Source organism: Lepisma saccharinum, chromosome 23 (genome assembly GCF_977018435.1).
Source record: "Lepisma saccharinum chromosome 23, izLepSacc3.1, whole genome shotgun sequence".
Taxonomy (NCBI): domain Eukaryota; kingdom Metazoa; phylum Arthropoda; class Insecta; order Zygentoma; family Lepismatidae; genus Lepisma; species Lepisma saccharinum.
Window position 1 is genome coordinate 35,362,776 of NC_139251.1, and position 23,142 is coordinate 35,385,917.

Below are 23,142 nucleotides of genomic sequence, written 5' to 3' on the forward strand. Positions count from 1 at the left end.
TACATCAGAAACAATATTATTTGAAAGGTATGGTTATTATTATATAATCATTTTAAAATTGAGATCCGAACCAATGTGCAGTTTGCCTCTACCGGGATCCCTCAATTACATGGCGATAGCGTTGCCACTACACCATCGGGGAGACCCTCTACTTTTCTTGCCAACATAGTTTTAACAGATTTGAAACTAAGTGAAGGTGCATTTAGATCATACGTGCAAAGGTTCTTTTAGAAAAAACGCTGAATTCAGTCTCAAAGTAGCTGGACAGAAACAAGCAAAGCTCAAAGGTGAATACTTCATTTGAACTTATCAAGAAAGGGAAAAGTGAGATAACGGAGATCCGAGAGTCGATTCAAAGTTCGCTTTGATAACATTAAATATACTTGCTCATCGTGACTACCACTGCAGAGATATTGGGTGGTATTATTGTTTATTATTCGTGACGAAAGAACCTTTCAGTACATGACTAAGATAAAAAAGTGTACGCTTACAGAGCGCCATCTACAAATGACCTCCACTGGGAAGAAGAAAGGCTTTGAATATGGCTGCAATATGAAAATAAAATGAGATACGTGAATGAAAATGAGAAAGAACTAATCATCTGACAAAACTTTAACATATTCCCAGACAAATAACAAATTTACACATATATACAGTGGCGGCAATTAGGAGGGCGAGGGGACAGTTGCCCCCCGCTTTTCGCCACTTTTGCCACCGGACTATGCTAAACCATATCTACAAAGGGAAATATACTGTTTTGCCCCTCTCCCCCCAGTTTAGGCACCTTGCCCCCCGGTTTTGGAACACAATCGCCGCCACTGCATATATAAATACATTCGAAATGCAATGTGCGGTTCAGGAAAGAAGGGGGCAAAAAAATATACTACTGTCACAATTTTTGTAACAATAGTGTCCGCAACAATTTTAGAAATTTTGAACTAACAGTTGATTTGTTTATGCACCACGTTCGAAGATGGAAGGGGAAAAACAGAATTTTCTTACCAGTGCCCAGGTTCGAATCCCGGCCTGGGCATGGGTGTTCTTTGTAAGTTCCCTGCATCAATTTCATCTTATCATCACTCATTCCCACAATTAGCCAAATGTGGCAGAAAAGCGAAGTAAAATAAACCAAATTAATCAGACGGAAGTTTTAAAGCATTGCTGCTTAATCTAGAAGTTTTAAATAAATCTTTTCAACAATAATGGCGTCTTTGAAGCAAGTGGCATTTTCTACGCAGCTCTAAAATAATGGTCTGGTATGCATTTGAACAAAATTGGTCAACTAGTTTAGTTTAAGAAGACGAAACCAAAAATTGATTTCCTGTCTGTTGCAAGCTCTCCAAATTCTACTGGTATTTTCAATTATATGTATTGACTACATTTTTAAAGATCCAGCGATTTTAGGACACAATCTGGGCCATCACTTTAAAATGAAAACTTTGGTTTAGTCAAAATGTGTTTAAAATCCATTTTATGCTACTATAGACTAATCGTGACTTTGCCTTCAATTCAAAGTGGGATCCGAACCACTGTGCCTCCCCACATATTTAACCCAAGGTCCGTCGAATGTAGCCTTCCTTACTAGAGGAGGGGAGACTCTTCACGGACCTTGTATTTAACCCAGAACTCCTCGATTATAACGCCACAGCGTTACCGTTACGCCATCGGAGAGCCTTCCGTTTGGTTTGATATTGGTATTGAGCGGCATCGGTCAACACATTTCAAGATAGCGGACTTTGAATTTACCTAAACACTTGAGTGGAAGTGAAAATTTCCTTATTTATTTCTAACACAACAGGAACATGCAAATTAGAAAATGCACTAAAATTATGTTTTCTTCTTGTTTGGCATTATTCAGCGACATTTCATTAGTTTCCGCTTCCTTAATTGTAGGGATCTTTGATATTGATTTTGAATTTAAAATTTTGGGTGCGCCAGCACTAAGGCTATTTTGCACCCGTCACACTATACGGGGTCCAGACTCAGCACATATAGCGACAAAACACAGGACAACACACACAAAATTATACTGGCCATATGGCCAGTCGCCAGAGCCTCGTTAGTCTACAGTCCAGGGTGTACTACGTGGAAGTGAGGTTGGTAGGGATCTCTAGGGACCTTGTTATATTATTCAACAGTTGAGCCTTAACCTAATGACTGTCTACGTTATCAATACATTTTCCCCAATTATCAAAATATCTTCCTCCCTGAACTTTGATTGATGTTGATTGACTATAGATTCGTTTTTAAACTACAGAAAAAAAGCAGAACGAGTGCTGCCTCATCTCCAGGTAGACCTTGATACTTTGTTAAGTGCTAAGTTCATTCGAGTTTGTACTTTGTACTGTCTTTTCTATACTAACACTCGAATAATGTGAAACCGTAAGAAGCAGAAGTCGCCAGAATTTTTGTAGAGTAATAAATCAGTTTATTGATATGGTCTACAACTGAATAGTAGAAATGAGAAAAATTATCAAATAATTATTACAATATAATAATAATAATAATAATAATAAATTACTACTCGGATTTTACAAATTATATTATTATTATAAATTATCCTTGGAAAGACTTCGACGCTAATTGGTGAAATTCCAGTGAACTGATTTTATTTTTTACGCCGTATACCGTTAATTTAGTGAAAATGTTACTCTAGTTTGTTATTAACTTTTACACAACTGCTTGTCCAAGAAAAAAACTTCGTGGTCAAGACGTAGTACAGGCGTCTGGACTTACAGTTAATGTAATCATCTGTAGGCCTTGTGTGCTGTCCATGTATGTTTGTGATTGTCGTTCATCAATTTCATCTTAACACCATTTATCCTCGTCTTCGCAATTAGCCAAAAGTGGAAGAAAAGCGAAGCAGAGTAAATCAAATTAACGATACAATTTCCAGAAGCGTTCACTGACAGGTTTTACATCTGTCAAACTGTTCACAAATTACGCTTCCAATCACTGACGTACGCAGGATTTTGTTTCGGAGGGGGCTGGAATTGTAAATGCGGATATTACATAACTGCGTTCAAGGTCTGGGGAGCATACGGTATAAGATTTTCGTAATTGGCGTTTTTAACCTTTTTTAAAAGTTGTGCAAAGGCAAAACTGATAAATCGCGGCTCATTTTAAGGGGAGTTTGCTTTTAGATGGTTGGCTCTCCTCGAGTTTTCTGCTTTTTCATTTTAAATTTTCTCAAAATTTCGGGAGAGGTTGTAGCCCCATCAGCCCTCCCTCTGCGTACGCCAATACTTCCAACATTTTTATACTTTCCGTACTTCGCATTGGATTCGCAACACACGAAAACAATTCGATCGTTTCAGTTTTCTCTATTCTGAACCAAACCAATACCACGCGTCATGTTGAACAAACCAAATATAAACAAACGCTGTACAGTGTGAGGCACAAGTCTAGCTCGGCAAATTGATTTGATTGATTTGCTTTATTTTACCATTTTACTTCGCTTTTTGTGCCACTTTTGGCTAATTTGCGAAGATGAGGATGAGTGATGATATGATGAAATTGATGAATACACAATCACAAACATCCGTGCTCAGGCCAGGATTCGAACCCGGGGCCCCAGGCTTTGTAGCGCGATGTGCTAACCACTCCGCCATGGGGCCGGCAGCTATGCAAATTGTTCATGCTAATTTTCATAAAATTTTCTCTTTTGTATCCTACGTGTCATTCAGGAATAGCATTTTAAGTATGCTGGTGGATAAGTTGTCGTCAGGTACAACGTGTTAGGCGTTTTATTTGGTAAAATTTTCGTTTCCGCAAAACGTATTTCTTCATTGCGGAAAATAAGGGAATTAGAGACGTTTGGTGGTTACTGAAATTGTACCTTTTACCATAGAAAAGTTAGGTTAGATGCTTTTACTTCACTCCTTGAAACTCTCATTGAGTAAAAAAAGAAAGAGCATGGACAATGACAATACGCCCCTATACGCTTTCATGGCTTGGTGCAAAGCACAGGGGAGGACTTTACTTTTTACATTTTAATGACCCTTTGCTTGGTAATATTTATGCATCCCACTGTGCCCTAGACCCACCGATACTAGCGCCACGGTGGTAAGTTGAATCCCGAATAGGGGTGATGCTAGGAAGGTAGGAACTGGCAAAATTGATAATTAAATCTGAAGCAGCGGCAATTTCGTCTGCAATAGTTGTCCTCTTGTGAATACCTTCTTAATTAGGTTAATTGCTGTCTACCTTTCTAAATATTATTCCAACGTTGACCGGTATCGGTTTTAAATAAATAATGCCGAAGGTAGGAAATAAGAGATCATTGGCTAGTCATCCGAAGAAAGCTCGACCTGATCTTTCAGAAGACAATTTGAGTTCTCCTGATACCATCGATGAAGACGAAGTACCTAGTAAAATTATCCAGCCTTCTTCTGCAAAACCAGGACATAAAAGATCGCATCACTCAGCTGAAGTTAGAGGAGATGGAGATACTATTGTATGCGAGGGTGGTGGCAATGCAGATTTTGGAAATGAGATGTCAAAGATGTTGGAAATGTTTGGAGCTGATATTAACAAGTCTTTACTTGCAAAAAGGAAACGCTTGGAGCAGTACACTGCAGGTAAAAATCATTACAAATTTAGTTAAAAATTAGATTGTTTTCCACGACTATATTTGTTAATTTATGTAAATGAGGTGCTCGTATGTCGAATACTAATAATGTTACCTACAATGCAACCAATTTCTCGCTTTTTACAATTGCACCTGTCAAGAAATTTTACATGGTTAAACTTTCCCTTTCCTCGAAATTTCACTTTCGGTTTTGATTATCTTTTCCATACTTGTTGGATTTTTTAACTTGAGATCCTAGCTTAAATTTACAATGTGAAAGACATTAAAATTTCCAGATAATTATTCCATGGTAAGATTTTACAATATCGGATATAATAACTGCAGATTCGTGATTAGGAGCCCAAAATCATTAAGTATGCAAAATATGAACGAAATCGGGGAATGGTCCGGTATTGTAATATTGCTCCTATTCCATTCTGCTGCCAGCAAGGAAATGGGCGTTATAAAAATGCACTTCTCTATGTTTGATGATTTTTGCAAGATATACAGCACGAGGAGCATTTGAAACTGAAAAATTTGAAGTTAGATCATTCACGGATACTTACAATGTGAATCTGTCGGTTTTAAATTGAAAGCAGAATTTGTGGCCTTTCATATCCAAAAGTAGATAACGGTTCTTGAGGTACTTGTAAATTGTAGCTGCTGGAAGTGTATTCTTGGAGTTAACAAAGTGTTCAATGTGGGATATTCCACGGAAAGTGGTCCTACTTCATTTAAAGAACAAAATGAATTAATCTGAAAATTATGTGTGTTTTTAATTGCATTAAGGTTTAAATGTTTGTGAATGCATAGAATTCACATATTTCACCAACAAAAAGTTATTAGCATCTGTAGCCTATATGCTTCACAGACAAGTGAAGGCAAATTTTGCTACATTTTTAAGGCATCACACATGTAACACACTTTTGTTAATATTTTTGAGCATTCAGGCTATGTCAATTTTTTTTCTTTCATTTGTTAGCATACACCATAAAAGTACTTCATAATTCTATGAAATCAGTTCATTATGATTATTTTAATCCAATCTCATGTCTAGAACTTTACAATTTGTGTATGATATGTCACACACGTAATGTAATGCAGGAATGCCTCATATATGTATATGTGAACGGGCACGAAGAATAGAAATACTAAAGGAATTGCCTAACCTACTCATGTAAGCATTTTGGTAGGGAAAGGTGAAGAGACTTCAAGAGAGAGAACATAGTTGTGCATAATGCAGTGAACATGTCCGTGCAGATGAAACACTTACGTGTAAATAAATGGGACAGAAAAGTTGGACCCAAGTTCCTTTTGTTTTATTGCGATTTCATCATGCTATGAATACAATTTTTACATAGTTTGATTTCAATTTATGTCTGCTAACACATACTGCGGAGTTTTAGCGATCATTTAATATTTTGTTCAATATATGCTATCATGGTTAGGTTAGGCAGGTTAGGTTTGGTTCCCTTAGCATTAAAATAAAATACCTAAATGCATTCTAATAAGGTTCCGATTTACGTCTACATTCATTCCCACGCTTCTACGATATTTACTGTCGCTTGTCGACTGAGAATATCTTATCCATGAAAAGTGCGTAAGGTAATTTTCAAGTTGTTTTTTTCAACATAAATAACTTTTTCGAGTCCAAACAGAGCTCATTACTTTAAGGAAGGTTCAAATTTCATGTGACAATGATTTCCAAAATTCTACGATAATTAGTCTTTGTGCTAGGGGAAATCGTAAAACAATCGGAACCGTTACCTAAAATATGTGTGCGCATAATGAAGGGAGTACCATAGAGCAATCTAAAGTTGGCTATGTGGTTGTAAGCTGTCAATAGTTCAGAAACAATTTTGGAAATGGGTTAATTGGTACATGAAGCAAGATTGTAAAGTTTCATATGATAGAAATAGATTGTGTATTTTTCTCTTTTGCAGCTGCAATGAAGGCAAACCAGTCTAAAGTAGAGGAGCTATGGAAGGCACAAGTTGAAAGTCGTCAACGTTACCAAGAAGACTTACAACGCAATGTTTCTACAGTGCTGGAGCAATGGGATCTTGATTTGTCTCGCATGAAGGAACAAGTGAGTTTTCATACAATGTCTTTGCATGACTGACTGGGTTTAACATGCATGAGCCACATTTGTGAGGAATTATTCTTACCAGGGACAAGGACCTTTTAGGCATGGGCCAATTTGTCTTAATTGAATTGAAAGCACCATGTCATGTGCGATGGATGGTTTCTTTCAGTTTGCGGACAAGATATTATGGCCCTAAGCAAATAATAATTTGCATCAGCCTACACGATAGGACTGTGACAAAACCATAATATCTGTAGACCCCAGGGTGCGAAATTCCAGGGGGGAATTCCCCCACCAACGATCTTGTCCTAAAATTTCCCCCCACCACTTTTCCAGGGGTAGGGGAGAATTTTTTTGATATGACAACAAAAGATAAACAATTAGTTTTGAAGTCAAATATACTTCATGGGAATAATATCAAAAACAAACAACAGAGCCTCGTCTCTAAGGACACACAATCCAGCAATCCCCAGAACACAGAAATTAGGCTGATTTGTTATTTTTTCTCCATTTCTCATTGCATTTTGTCAGCTACCGCAAAGTATATAAATATAACAGTTGGGCTGAAAAGTTCGTAGGCTAACATAGTAAAAAATATTTTTTTGACAAAATTCGATTTTATTATTCAATATAGTTGCCTTCGAGTGCGATACAACGATTATAGCGGTCATACAATTTTTCGATGCCATTTTTATAGTACGATTTCTCTTTAGCCTCAAAATAGGCCTCAGTTTCGACGATTACCTCTTCATCAGTGCTAAATTTCTTTCCAGCGAGCATTCTTTTAAGGTCTGCAAACAGGAAAAAGTCACTGGGGGCCAGATTTGGAGAATATGGTGGATGGGGAAGCAATTTTATTACGGTTGAATATCGCTAAACATTGCTCCGAATCATCAAAACGTTGTTGCTTTTGATCGATTGTGAGCACGCGCGGCACCCATTTTGCACACAGCTTTCGCATGTTCAAATATTCATGCACAATATGTCCAACACGTTCCTTTGATATTTTTAAAGTCTCAGCTATCTCGATCAACTTCACTTTACGATCATTTAAAATTATTTTGTGGACTTTTTTTATGTTTTCGTCGGTAACAGCCTCTTTGGGGCGTCCACTGCGTGCATCGTCTTCGATGCTCATTTCGCCTCGTTTAAATTTAGCAAACCACTTCTCAACGGTTGATTTTCATGGTGCAGAGTCCGAATAATGTTTATCAAGCCAAGCCTTGGCTTCAACAGTATTTTTTTTCGCCAAAAAGCAATGCTTTATTAACACACGAAATTCTTTTTTATCCATTTTTTCACAATAACAAAAGCTGCTTCACTCACAATGCTATATCTCACGAACTAATTATCCGGCAGCTGTGAAATTTATACACGTATCTTTTGAAGGTTAGTACTAAGTAAAAATCACATGGATTTAATTCTAGTAACGCCATCTATGAGTCAGCCTACGAACTTTTCAGCCCAACTGTTATAAATAAAAAAACTTCTTAGCTTTTAGATGTGATTTTTATGTTGGCAACTATTATCTTATGTGTCTTAATTTTGGCCACTCCCCCTTCTCACGCAAATCATTGTTCACAGTATTAGCAGTGTAGTAATATCTTAAGTTTGCAATCGAATTTTGAATGAAGGACAATCGATATAATATATTGTATATTTTATAATATAATATAATTATTTGATAATTGACACAAAGTTTGATATTTCGTGACCTAGGCCACATTTTCAATGGAGAAGAAATGGATCACAGAATAATAACACACTCTGGAACCATTCCCAGCCCATAGCCCACAACCTCAACCAGAAACACCTGCAAAAACTATCCATTCTCTGCCACCAAGCCCTGAATGCAGGATGCCCCCTCCCTCTCCCACCACAACACCAACCCATAAAGACATGTCCCTTACTTCCAGACCTACCCTTGCTGCTTCCCACTCCACCCCAGCATACCAGCTCCAACCATGGCCCTCCCCCCCACCACACCACAGAAGAACACCAGTCCTCAGACAAAACATGCACCCAGCATATTGACAATCCTCACCCACAACCACCCACTGACTGCACCTCCGTCTTGAACCTTTCCAGTCACAACCTCACAACCACCAAAACTGACGTCCTTTCCAAAGGTCTCACCTTCTCCCCAGCCTCCACCCCAAACAATTTCCGGCTATTATTTGCAACAAACCCAGGTGCAAGACCTGCCCCATACTCATCACCTCCCCCACCCTCCTGATCCCCACAGCCGCAGGTGAGTTCAACCTTCACCCCAAGGGCACCTGCCACTCATCCAACCTGATTTACACCCTCATCTGCCAAATCTGGGCAAAACCTCCACCCCCTTGAATCTAAGGATCAATAATCACTGTTCCTCCACCCAAAACTCTGATTTCACAGTTGCCATCCACACCAACAGCCATAATACCACCTTCAACAACTGTTTCCGTGTTGCCATAATCCATCTTTTTACCCCCCCCCCCCCCTCCACTCAGACACGTCTTTCCGCAGGCGATGGGAAAGGGCTTAAGCAGTGTCCTTCCACCAATGCTGTTTGGAGCAGTGGAACTGAGCAGGCAGGCCACAGTTTCTTCTTTTCCTTGACTGGATTAATATATTTGTCTTATTCTAGTTTATTTTTAGTCCAACTTTCTTGCCTTCCTCATTCAAGTCCTTAAGGCTTCCTTTAATCTTCTTAGTGATCTGCCCATGATGTTAATACCATCTGCATATCCAACTATTTGTGTAGATTTGTATTGTACAGTGTCTCTGACATCAATTCGTAGCTGCCTGATAATGTATTCCAACACCAGGTTGTAGATGAACAGGGCCAGTCCATCTAATTGACTTAAATTCTGATTTAGAAGCTTGTTTATATAGTTTGCTGAACAATTACCAATATATTAAAGCTAAATGTATTAAAATATGTGAAAACAATTGGTTTACAGCAGTAAATGCAGTAACATGGAGAATACACTACGGATTGAAACCAATTCTAACTACTTAACATTAATGGAAATGCATATACTGTAATTACTTAAAACTTCATCAGCAGAATCAGACTTTTTTTTTATCCAATTCTAGCACCATCTTTTTTGTGTGTTAACTTGGATATCGTCTGCATTGAAATAATAGTTGTGTAAAATTACTTGTGGTATTTTTTTATAAATTTGGTTCATTGTTATTTTCATTTAAAGCATGACCTACACGATGTACACAAAAAATATGTGCCAGAAATACAAATATAATATGCACTAAGTGTTATATTTAGTAATTTTATATATATTTTTTTGCCTCAGTCATACAATTATCAAAAAGGTAACGCAAGTTTGTTCTTACTTGCAGGAGGAGAAGTTCCAGAAAGTAATCCAACAACAGCTGAAACTGGTTCAACAATCCAGAGTCGTACAGGGCCAGAGACTTGCATCTCTACGCCAGATTCATGATTCTTTTTTTAAGGTAAATATCTATTATGGGTTTCGTTAAGAGGGAGGTGGAGTTTGGCGAAGGTCGCCGTGGAAAGTGCTTAAATTTAACATGGGCTTTTTTGCATTTTGTTGAATATAACGTTTTAGGACAAAAATTTGCCAGAAAACACGCAGTAGATGTGAACTTACTTTATGAAACTTTGAGTACATGACACATTTATGCAATTTCAGTTCGATAAATGTGCACAAATTCCATTATTTTTTTTCAATTTCCCATAAGGAAATACGTAAATAAGCACAGAATGGTTATAGGATTTGTGGGTAGCACCAACGAAAATGGCCATTATGATGCATACTAACGTAATGCTCAATCCTTTTACGACTAAGCTAGGGAGGGCTTTTCTTTTAAAAATCACTTGCACAGCCCAAAATGATTGTTTAAAAATGTCATGTATTATCGACGGCGAAAGATACGGCCGCTTCAGCCGAATTTCATTCATCATAGTTCGCAACTTGGCCACTAGATGCCTCTGTTGCAAAATTGCCCCAGGCTGACGGTGAGGGCTAGTTCGCGCGGGTGTTTGAAACCTCTGCACAGCTGGATTCCGTCCCCTCGTCAGAAGTTCCCGTAGCTGTCACAGCTTGATTTATTGCCTCTTTCCCAGGCAAGAAAGCAGGAAGGCCATGAGTTTGTGTATGTTTGATTGTAGAGAAGCAGAGCATATTTACCTTGAATTGGAACCAGTGACACAGTAACTTTATCTCGATCCTACCGCGAAGGACGTATTTAGGGGGGGTCCAGGTGTCCCAACCTCCCCCCGAAAGACTTACCAAGTACAAAAAAATTAAATAATGAGATCATAAAACTTCAATTAAGTAATGAAAATAAGGTTGTTGTTTAATCGCAAATTGTTTATTTCCGCAAAAATATTGGAAAGTAATATGACTTTGAATGACAGTACCAAAGAAGATTTATGCAAGAATTATTACTACTTATAATAACATGCAAAATATTACCAGGAATTTTACTTTCGTCAACTGGATCTAACATCATTTTTTCATACTCAATAAATATTATATTCTTTATCTATTTGACATTAATTTCCTTGCCAGGGCAGTTTCTATTTATTTACAAATTTTGCCGACCTTAACTACACGTAAGCTAGATAATGAATACGTGATGTTATACTGTATCACTGTTGTTATACCGCCTTCTTACCTATTCATGTAATAAAAATATATTAATTAATTTAATATAATTCTACTTATTTTAATTTAACATTATTAATATTATTATTTTGAGACATTGCGTTAGGACGCCCCTCCGAAATATATATATCTAGATACGTGCCTCGTGTTCGATTTGAATAAAATGTAGAAAAGGCAGGGAGGGTGGTAGCGCTTCCTCTTTTTACATTTCGATAGTTTCATCTCACATGTAGTACTTTGTGAGTCAACGGTGCAGATAGGAAATACGTGTACACACACACACATAATTGATGATTCGCAAAGAAACTTCGTTAAATTCCCATGCTTGTTCCGCTCACAAATCACACCCTCTCCAAATTACAATAGCCTACTATTGTTGTTGCTTACATATGTATGTGTGTGTGTGTGTGTGTGTGTGTGTGTGTGGGGGGGGGGGGGGTGGGGGGGGGGTTCCTAGAACTTCACTACTTCCAATCATAAACTTGATGTGACTCTTACAAAACATTTGTTTTTGGAGTGGAAACATCATGAAAAGGTCTACTGTTTCTTTGCAAATCTTCAATTAATGTAAAATTTAGTATAAAAACATAATTTTGGCTGACTTGCTAACTTGAGATTTAAAGAAATTATTAATTTGAATTCTTCATTAACAATAACAAAAGTGACATAAAATGTAGAAGGACAAGATTCTTGGCTTGGTTGAGAATTAGGCTACATTAGAGATGTACAGGTTAGGAAAGGTGAGGTAGAATTCCCTGTCTTCTTCCTCTTCAGCGCGAACCCTGCCTCCTACATTCTACATGTCCATTCAAAATGTCTTCTTAGTTTCGGATATATTTTGCCTCCCCTATAGCGTAATGGTAAAGATGACCCTCATAATGTCAAAAGGTCCCGAGTTTGGTACCTGGTGGACGCCCAATAGTTCAATCCCACTATAAATGTAGGTCCAGTCCCGATTAGCGTATCTATACATAAAGTAGACTTACAGAAACTCAAACTCAAGATACTCAAACGACCGGCATAGGGTTGACGGCGCTTGGTGCTGTGAGAGGGCCCCCTTTGCCAAATCAAAATTAGGAAACAAAACTCAACTTCAGGTGTTCCCCACTTTTTCGCCATTAGATGCTGTTCTGCATCGTGACCGTACGGTCTAAGGCTTCATGCTTTGGGCTCCAGCTACGGGACGCGCGCAGGTTCGAGTCTCGTGGATGAACCGTAACAACTTTTCTCCTGATATTTCGGCCAGTCAAACTCGCGGCCCGCAGGCCGCATGTGGGCCCCAGCATCCGTTAATGCGGCCCGCCTTGGCCCCACTTAACACTTCATGCTTGAAATTATCTATACATTTGTAGTTATTCCGTTTTCTCTTTTCTCTTGATACAAGACCAGACTCATCCAAACTTCAACACATTGACCAATTTTCCCTACACAGGAATACATTCCATTATAGACTAGGTGTTGTGTCAACTAAGCAAGCTGATTGACAGGTTACTTCTGAAGTACGAAAATATCTTGCCAGCTGGGGGAGGGCAGCGTGCATACTTTCTGTCGCCTATGAGTCTGTTTCTTGATTTTCAAGGATTTACCTGGAAGAAAAGCCAGTTTCTGTAAAAGTTTCAGAGAACCCTATCGCTGCCCAAACTTCGTTGGAGTAAGAAAAGAACTATAGAAGAGGAATGTAGATTTTTCAAGTGAAATGCTTACTTATGTTGTGAAGTGAATACTGAAAAGCGTAGAAATTGTGTACCCTGATAAAGTAAATTCATTCAGAAGTATTTCTTTTATCACGAAATAAATTTGCCATAATCTGTGGCGGAGTGGTTATCACAACCCGTTCCGACACCAGAGGTTGCGGGTTCGAATCCTGGCCTGAGCATGGGTTTTCTTTGTATGTGTCCCTTCATCAATTTCATCATATCATTACTGATCCTCATCGTCGCCATTAGGCAAACGTGGCAGAAAAGCAACGCTTATAAAAAAATCAGAAATACAGTTGAGGAGAGGATTTATGACTTAGTCAATGAACAATTGGAAGTGAAAATTGTTCGTGTTGTTGCCTTTTCGCTCACAATATGAGAAATTACGGACGTCTGTTAGCTAGCTCGGTTAGCTCCCTTCATTCGTGGATGCGATTCTTATCTCGATATGACAGTAAAACTACTTGAATGATTCCTCCCCGTGACACAAGAGTTGATATTTTGAAGGAAGTGGAGGCCATTTTGCAAAGTTACAGTCTTCCGTTATATTAAAACTCAATACTTCAGAGGGTGCGAAGGGCAATAATCTTGTTCTGCTCTGCTCCCTTATCTTTTGATGATGTGTGTGCAAGTCCTGACTTCGAATGGAACTTATTTAATTGCAGTGCAACTCGTATAGGTGGGCTATCCTTGATTTTTCTTATATCTCCCATAGCAGTATCCTCGAATAAGCTATTTTACTGTAGAAATTTTATTAATTTTGGTTGCACTTTCCTTGGTGAAAAGTTGTTTTCCATAATGAAGATTAATGAAACAGCCGAATGATCAAGAATGACTGACAAAACATTTGTTGTCTGCATTAAGAGTTTCATGCTAACAAAAAACTCATTGTAAACTTTTGAGAAGCTTGTTAAAAAAAAGCAGTGAAATCTGTGCGAAACGAAACTATAATTGCAAACAGTTACAATTGTAACCAATTTATACTCGAAAGTAACATGTAAAATACTATAACCATGGAAAAATATGGAGGAGGTCTATATATAATTTACATATCGATGCTGCAATAATAATCACTGGAATCCCCCCCCCCCCTTGGCCCCATTGGGTCGAACCACTTAGTTCTGGATTTTAAGGTGTTGGGGTTCTAGATGTGTGGCCCGGATAGTTTTGACATTATCGTTATGCGGCCCTACTCACGAATTGAGTTTGACATTGCTGGTCTATAGGGCCTGTTGAGGAGATATGTGTGTGTGTCATAGAACATCACTACTTCCAAACAAACGCCAATCAGAATAAGGGATCAGCACTTAGCCTATGTATATTTTCTCCCGCAGGCACGTGACCAGTGGCGAAGCGTCCTAGGAGGCCGGGCCTACCCACGCCATTACTCTTTTAAAGTTGTATTTACTTATTTCGTCAAAACATATGTAATGAAATGCAAAAGTTTGGAATTTTCATTTATGATAATTACAAAAAAATTCTAACCCTGTCTAGTATACGCACTTTCCACGGAGTGAGGCACATTTGCTGGGGCCTCTTCTCTTCACATTCTGTCATACGGTCGTATATGCGGGAAGCCTAATCTTACGAGTACTGTACGTATGCTTATAACGTGCTCCTGAGGCCGGCCTCGCGGTGTTACTCACTAGGACGAACAGAATGTCAGCAACACTGCATTTCCGCCAGGGTTGGAAATTTGTGGTGTACCAGCATTTTTTATAAACATTAGCTTGTGTTCGTGCAGAGAGATTTCTATTTCATTGTACATTCTCCATATTTTGTACGAAACTTGGGTTTTCCTTCCTTTCATCGACAAGAGTAAGTGAAATTGAAAATTACGGAGTACTGTAGTTCTGACTTCGTTTTCTGGTCAGAGTGCTGATGGTCTTGTCGATTCACCCAACACCGTAGCGTAAACAGAAAGTCCAAAGAACTTATATTTCTAAAGTAAGTCTTCATACCAAATTATGTAAATTAAAATGCTAGTTACGCCTTATATTACAAAGTAGTTTTACTTTCACTGGAAATAGAATAATTTATTTTTATCGTGAACGGGGATTCCCTCGCTTGTTTGTTCCCTCTCTGTGAAAACTTGCCTCCTGCTCAGGACGCTACAAGGCTGGGAGCGCGAGGTTAGTGGCGGTATAGTTTTGTTTGTGATTCGTGTCGTGTACAGCGATCAGATTTATGCAAGGAAGTGCTGGACTAAAATGCAAGAACAATTGAGTTCTTAATTGAGTGAAGATGTAATCATAGGTAAGGTAGGACCCACTTTTGGTCTTTCATGTTTCCTTCTTATAAGAATAACTTCTAAATTGTTTTCAACTCTATTTTCCTTTGCAAGTAGCAGTGGCAAGTGACAGTAATTTTTTTAAAAAAATTAAAAGTTGTTGAAACGTTATTTAATGCGTTAACACTGTCGTCGAATAGATATTACAAGCAGACATTTTTTATGCAGCCGATACAAGCGAAGAGGTAGGCAGTTTCGTTTACCCTGAAGGGATAACAAGAGAAGAGGGTGGTCAATGAGAGTACAATGCAAGGGAAGTCTTTTTTTGTGTTTAGGACAAGGAGTGTTGTGGGGTTATCGCGGGGTCTGTTTCAGGTCTGGCGGAACAGGCCAGTGTTGTCACTTTAGATTGGCAGAAAAGAGCTAAATTGCTCCTAAAAATTGGGATTCTCAAGCAACTACATTTATTATAACCTGTTTATATGTTACATAGTAACCTTTCGTGTAGCTATCATAGGAGGGTCCCAAACAAGGATCCTATGTTCTATTATCACGTAAAGGTGGATAGAACAAACTAGGATGTGAAGTATTCACACTGAATGAAATAGGTCACCTTTACGTATGTTTTTTCTTGAAAGCCTCGTAGTGGTCATCCTAACACGTTACGAAGCCAGGTGACCTAATTGTGGCCATGTCAATGTTTCCTGATCCTCTTGATTTCATTCTCCATATATTCTCATCGTCACGATTAACATAGATCAGAACAACTGAGACGAAAATATCCAAAATTTAAATTATGTTTACTTGCACATACAGGTGTCAGAAATACATTTATCTAGAAAGTCAAGACTGGAATTAACTACAACCATTCCTTTAGTTAGACAACAGATAACAATGGTGTTTCCCTTGGTGCGAGGAAGTCTTGCTAAAAAAAACTAAGTTGGCAACAGTAGAACGTACCAAACTGACAGTCGCTGAAAGTGCGGAATTCTGTCGTCTGCTCACGGCACAAACATCATACTGACCCGAAAATTATGGGGTTCCTCTGGCCCTTTTCACCTCATTGCAAAATAAATAAATAAATTTAGAAAAAAGTGATGAAGAATTGACAACAGCACTATTCGTTGGATTTCTGCGATGTCTCATGATTGGTAGTTCTTTCTGGAGGTGCGTGCATAAATCAGGGGTTGAAAAAATAAAAAAAAAACCAACAGAAATTAACAAAAATCTAGATCGATGGCATCTGGTGGGCGGGAGGAGAACGCCCAAGACATAATTATCGTACTGATGGCCGGTAACTAAACTTTTGAAAACGTCACGCCACTGGCAAGTAAAGAAGCGCCTGGAGAGACATTGAACCCCTCTCCATGACATAGCCCCCCTCCCTTTCTTTTTACAGATTTAACCAAGTAAAGGATATTATCGCACTTTTGTGCCTACCATGCTAGCAAATCTACGCTTCGCCACTGCACGTGACCGGGGGGGGGGGGGGGGAAGGTGAGGCTGAAGACCGTTCCGAAATCCTACAAATATGTAATTAAAATAGGGCATAGCGGTGATTAATTTTACTTACATTAAATATCTTGTACAATAACTTGTAATATACTGAGAAATTCATTTTCAGGGGTTCTATTCCCCACTTTTTCACCCTTAGATGGCAGCTGCTGATAAGGGATGAGCCTTCCCCCTGAAATAAAATTCTGGCTACGGGCCTGCTGTTCTGCATCGTGACTGTATGGTCCCATGCATCATGCTTTGAGCTCCGTCTACGGGACGCGCGCAGGTTCGAGTCTCTTAGGGGAAACGTATCAACGTTTCTCCTGAGATTTCGGCCTGTGTATAGGACCGGTTGCCACCCACCATCGTGAGGAGATTGGGAAGCTATGAATGAGTCACGGAAACCTACAACAAAGATTAGGTGTTCGTCGTGCTGACCGCACACAACTGGTTGGACTGGAAGTGAGGCCGGTCGGTAGGTGGGCTCTGGCCCTCAGGGGCTGTAGCACTACGGGTTTACTTACGTACATTGGCGTAGCCATGTGTGGGTCCACAGAGGCTTGGCCTCTCCTCGAAATTCTGTCACTTTATTTTGACCAATTCACTGTGATTTTTTTAAGAGTACTTTGGATCACGTATAGTGCTGATCTTGAAGATCATACTATAATTAGTTGGACTGAAATTTCACTTGGGAAGCAATCAATTAACATTGGGAAAAATCACAATAGGAGAGAGCAACTAATGTGATGCAGGAACTGGTCATATTTTCCCACAGGGGATTCCCATCACCACTGAGAGTTTGTACCCACCCTTGGCCGATTAGCCGACCCCGTGGCGGAGTATTTATCTCATTTCGCTACGACGCCAGTGGTCCCGGGTTAGAATCCGGTCTGGGCATACGTGTCCTTCGTGAGCGTCTCTTCATCGATTACATCATATCATTATTAGCCAAGAGTGGCAGAAAGGCGAAGTGAAATAAACAAAATCAATCAATCTTGGCCGATTAAAGCTGCTGTGAACTCCAACGATGAGAACTATGCAAAGGGACTTAATTCAGATCATAATAAAGAAAACTACTTCATCAAAGTGTAAGTTCAATATTATACTATTGTTTCCTGACATCTTTGTTACTACTGTACATTTTGTTACATTGTTTTGTCCGTCTTTCTCCTTTTCAGTTTTTCCATATGTTATTACGCATGTCCAAGTTTCCTCTTTTTATATTCCAGGTAGTTTCGCTCCTGCCCATCTCTAATTATTATAGGGACTCTATTCGTTAATAGTTGAAATAATAATTGTTACTAATTTTTGCCTTATTATTATTATTATTATATATCGATTTTGTATAAAAAAACACCGCCTTCAAAAAAATACTTTCTTTCAACTGATATTCTCTACCTCCTTCTTTACTCTCAATTGATAATTCTAACCTCAACAAGAAAATTCAACATAATTATAGTAGCCACTCTAATCAACCAAATTTATTCAATCAAAACTTCAGTGACGAAGATTCTGTCTCTGGAGCCTGCCACTCGTCTCGCTCCATGCAAGAGTCAGCCAGCAAGCAGTGAAATGCGAATTGCTTTGCCAGTGGAGAAATTTAGCCTCCGAAACCAAAATGAAAAGAAACAGGTGGGTGTCCTTTTCCTGGAAACCTCATTGCGGGAGTCACGCGGAGGGGAGGGGCTGGTGAAGGGAGGAAGGTTCTCTTCCTAGTCCTCTGATATGTCGCTAGGTGTCTCTGTATCGCATCGGGCCAGGAAACTACTTTCATGCCAACCTCCAGGCCACTCTTAATAGATACATGTGTGATTTATCAGGCAATCATTTATTAGACATTTTTGGAATAACAAAGTCAGTACCTGTCTTGTTTCTACATTTCATGGTTGAATCTAGAGTCTTTGAAAGGTTCGGATATCAGATCCAGATCTCTTACTGCACGCCATCAGGGTCTGCATTTATACTACGTGCACATTCCTGGTGCATAGCATTTCACAATGGACTTTTGTCAGATCTATCATTAAGACAGCCAATGCCGATGCTGATGTTTCAGTATTTGCCAATACCAGTGGTATTGGTATCGGAAAGTATCAGTTCGAATTTATTTGCCGATACTGACCAATACTTTCCCAGCATTTTGGTGTTTTACAGGTTGCGCAAAAATGCCTCTCGACACTTTTGTGGAGTCTATTTATCCTGGAAATTATGCAATATTAGAAGCTTCTCTTTATTTTGCTTCAGTTTTGTGTGGAAAAAACTTAATTTTGTGATGAAATAACGTAATTTAATATCATAATGTAATGTTTGTATATTTTAAAGCAAAAATCTTTGTCAATTGATACATATATCATATTTGCTGGCATTTTTCGTACACATTTTTGAGGAAAAAGCTTTATCACTGAATATATAATTAATTTACAGTATTTCAAATATAAAGTAATACTTTCAACAAATAGCTTACCTAATCTAACTAGGAAAAAATACATTTTAATCATCTTTGTCACACACCACAAGTAAATCGTCAAACTCAGAACAGAGAAAATTTCTAGAAATGAATGTAATGAAAAACTGAGTATTGGCATATGACACGCCCTGTTTTTCAGACTTACTTTTAAAAAAGAAAAAAAGCGTGTCTTATACACTGGCAAGTGGCAAATGGAGTAATTTCAGTGGAATACATACACACTATTGTTAATGAAAATTTGAATAACTTTTTTTAAGTATCGGCACAGCCCTAATCATGATGCTTCATTTTTCCAGTTGCATACAAGTATGCTTATGTTGAGCCAATGCCGATACCAGTGGTATTGGTTGGAATTCTTCTAACTGATACTTACTTTCCTGACATATTGGTCTTTTACGTGGTCTGCAAAAATGCAGTGCGACACTCTCGTGGAGTCTAATTATCCAGGAAATTGTGCAAAATTCAAACTTCCTTTTTATTTTGCACAGGAAACTATATTTTGTGATTACATACTATCAATTTCATATTCTGATGAAATTCTTGAATATTCTAAACCAAATTTCTTGGTAAATTAATGTATATAATTGGAAAAGAATATTTACACACCAATATTGATCAAAATTTTGAACAAATTTTAATTATTGGTTTATTATTATTTAACTTCAAGTATTGGTATCGGTTCAGCTCTATTTGTTATTTCTTACTTTTCAATGCTTATGGCCTACTTATATAGCAATTCATTAAGTACAGTGCCACAAAGGGGTGTGTCTAGCCAAATATTTTGGGAAGGATTTTGACAGCATCACAATTTTCATAAGCAGTATATGTATGCCACCCACCACCATCTATTATTATTTCAACACTGACAATTCCTAACATGCACATGTGTTTCTTGAATAGAACAATAGAATTGTCTTTGTTGAGCATGAATGCTTTGGCCTTGTGGGCCGCTCTTCAAGCAAATGACAACACTTAAGTACTTTCAATAGGCTCATGCTACCAATGTGTAGCACTCTCACCTTTGGTACACCCAGTTCTGGGTTTGATTCCAAGTGGAAGCCCCAACGTTTATGGTGTTGATCCAGCATTGTGAGGACAATTGAAAGCCAGAAAGAATGGCGATGGGACTCCACGCACTGAAAGCCTTGGCCCTCAGAAGACTGTTGCACGAGTTTAGTTTCGACTTTTTAAGCACTTTCAATACAGAACCACTTAAAATTTCGTAACTAATCTAAATCAGGATCCTGAAATCAGATTCGCAAAACCTTGGAATGTTTTGGCTGGGATGGGACATATGGACTGAAAATTGGCAAAATATGGACTAACACGTGCGGAAAATTACCCAAAGTGAGGCAAAGAAGACTTCTTCATTTGTTTGATTATAAATTAATAAACAATTTAATATTTTCCTTTGCATTAATGGATCTGGTGGCACTTAAATTGTTGTCTCCCAATAAACCCATCTGCACTGCTGATGGTCCCCCTTTGAGAACTGCGAACATGCTAAACTGCGACAATTGGACCATAATACTCCTCCTCAAGCAGTATTATTGCTTCGCTGTGATGGGCGACAGTCGGCTGATTTTGTTGTACATTTACGAACAATACCAGCTTCCGCAACAATAACAAGCACATATACTGCCAACAGACCACTTGCTTGTTCTTTTGCTATGAACTTGTCGCCCAACAAAGCATGGCAATTTTAACAAAGAAAATAATACACATTGCATTAAACAGCAAAAATGACAGCCAGATACAATTCCTACAAGAACACATGCCGAAGCTGAGAGTTGAAATGCACATGGAGCCACATAATTTCTTTCTTTTGGACAATTCCAAAATGATGAAATATGAACAATATATGAAATAAACCTGTTATGTTTTCCTTAAATATGTAAAAGTATGTATTAAAGGTAGAAATATGGAAAAAAAAATTGACAATACAGAGGTTGTTTCCGATCTATGGTGACGAAATTGCACACCTCTTGCAGCACCACCAAGTGGGAAGAGAATGAAGCTGCCAGTCGTGTGGGCACGTTGGACCGTTCGATGACTTGCGTGACAGGTGTGGTCAGTGCGTATCGGGAAGAATGCCACCGAAAATCGGTGCATATTGGGAGGGTTACATATCTGCACTTTCTGACGTAAACTACAGTGATAGTGCCATTATAAAACTGTGCAAGGAGCGTGGATTCACTGTGTCCAAAAATGGCATATCACTGGTGTTGAAAGGGGCAGGTAAGGCGAGGCGTGGGTTGATTCCTGTGGGGCAGAAACAGGCCAACCCCCAGCCTGCAACTTGCCGCACACCAGCTACAATTCGGGACGTCCGGGCACTGGTCATCAGGGAGTATCCAGCCACACAGAGAAGTATCGCGAACCAGCTACAAACATCACTGAAGACAGTGCACACCATCATTCACCGCAATTTGAGTTTGGAAAAGCGAGGCAAAGGACATGATCATCAGCTCAAAACAAGGTGTCAAGTCACACATCTCACTCAACCCGGCTCTTCCTCCAAAAAACTGGCAGATGAAACTGGAATTCGTACCATTCCTTCCACAGACATTCCAGTGAAGTCACCTGATGCCTCACCGATGGGCTTTTGCACCTTCAGCCTACTGAAACGAGCCTTGTCTCACAGGAGACCCCGCACCATTGAAGGGCTATGGAAAGCCTGTCAGGAGGAGTGGTTGAGGCTGGGCATGACTACACTTCGTGCCAGTCTCCTACAGGGGAAACTTCGCTGTCGGGCAATTGCCAAGATGCAGGGCCACCAAATAGAGCACTCTCAATGGTGGTGACATAGTTTCTCTTAAAGTAGGTGCAATTTGAAATCGTCACCACAGATCGGAAACAACCTCTGTAAAATTTGTCAAATCACTACAAACATTGTACGTTGGTTCGGATTGCACTTTAAACTGTAGGTCCGATTATTATTACCTTACTAGAGCATTAAGTGAACTTGCAACAAAATTTTGCTATACCTAACCAATAAATATACATAAAATAGTGAAATTAATAATACTTGTAAGTATTTCACGTGCAATTATTTTAAATTTTTTGTTCTTGGGGAAGAATCTCGAAGATCTTGATAGTAAGCACAAGGAACAACAAGGAACCATGCAAGCAGAATTAAAAAAAGAACTGGCCTTATTGCAGAAGAGGATCTTGATTGAAACCCAGCAGCAAGAAATGGCCAATGTGAGAAAATCACTTCAGACAATGCTGTTCTCATCTTGAACTCATGATGATAAGATTTGTTTGTGACGTGAACAGCTCGCAAAGCAGTTGTACTTTTTAACATAAGTCTAGACATGGCAAGTTTTATTATTTAACATATCTCAATTGACTTGTTTTTTATCCAGTTGCTCACACACTCATGCTCAGAATAGCTATAGTGCAACAAGTTCAGTAGTTTTAGTGAAAATAGTGTAGTAATATATTTCTCAATGTTATCCAGTGGTATATATTATTGTATTTGTAAATGTTTATTTTATTGTTCATCCATAAGCATTATTCCCAAGAATTCTTCACCCAAACCTTATCTGGAGATACATGTGAATGTCTTTATTTTCTGTCAGTGTTTTTTTTAAATAGTAATACATAGTATTTATTTTATCAGTATGCAGATATTTATTGAATATTGACTGTTAAAATTGTTGAGGCTTTCAAAGTTTATCCTCACAGGATTTTTATTTTGAGACTAACATAAAAAATGTATTTATTGGTGTAATAAAGTTTATTTTTTCTTCACAAACTTTTACTTTTGAAAGATACATTTCTTTTAGTTGTATTTGCTCCTGTGTCAGTTCCATCTGTCGTTCTGTAGATAAGGGGCTATGTCCCCATATATACTGAAAGGTGCAAAAATGGCCATACGTGCAGGCGTACCCAAAAATTTTAAATCAATCAACCATCTTTCGTCCATGTCATCACGATTAACCTATGAAGACGGAATAGT

At 38.6% G+C, this 23,142-nt stretch overlaps 1 protein-coding gene across 1 annotated transcript; it reads left to right on the top strand.

Moving 5' to 3' along the window:
• The first annotated feature begins 4,117 nt into the window (after positions 1-4,117).
• On the top strand, positions 4,118-22,907 carry LOC146005281 (synaptonemal complex protein 3-like). The gene is made up of 4 exons (XM_083144402.1): positions 4,118-4,580; positions 6,514-6,659; positions 9,999-10,112; positions 22,257-22,907. The coding sequence occupies exons 1-4, from the start codon at positions 4,256-4,258 to the stop codon at positions 22,419-22,421; spliced, it is 750 nt and encodes a 249-aa protein (XP_083000528.1). The 5' UTR covers positions 4,118-4,255; the 3' UTR covers positions 22,422-22,907.
• Positions 22,908-23,142: the final 235 nt, after the last annotated feature.

What these genes read in the sequence shown, in the direction of transcription:
- LOC146005281 (XM_083144402.1), top strand. Translation starts at nt 4,256, where the DNA reads ATGCCGAAGGTAGGAAATAAGAGATCATTGGCTAGTCATCCGAAGAAA. An exon ending in TGTCTCGCATGAAGGAACAA is followed by an intron (nt 6,660 to 9,998) that starts GTGAGTTTTCAT and finishes TCTTACTTGCAG; the next exon opens with GAGGAGAAGTTCCAGAAAGT. An exon ending in TTCATGATTCTTTTTTTAAG is followed by an intron (nt 10,113 to 22,256) that starts GTAAATATCTAT and finishes TTCTTGGGGAAG; the next exon opens with AATCTCGAAGATCTTGATAG.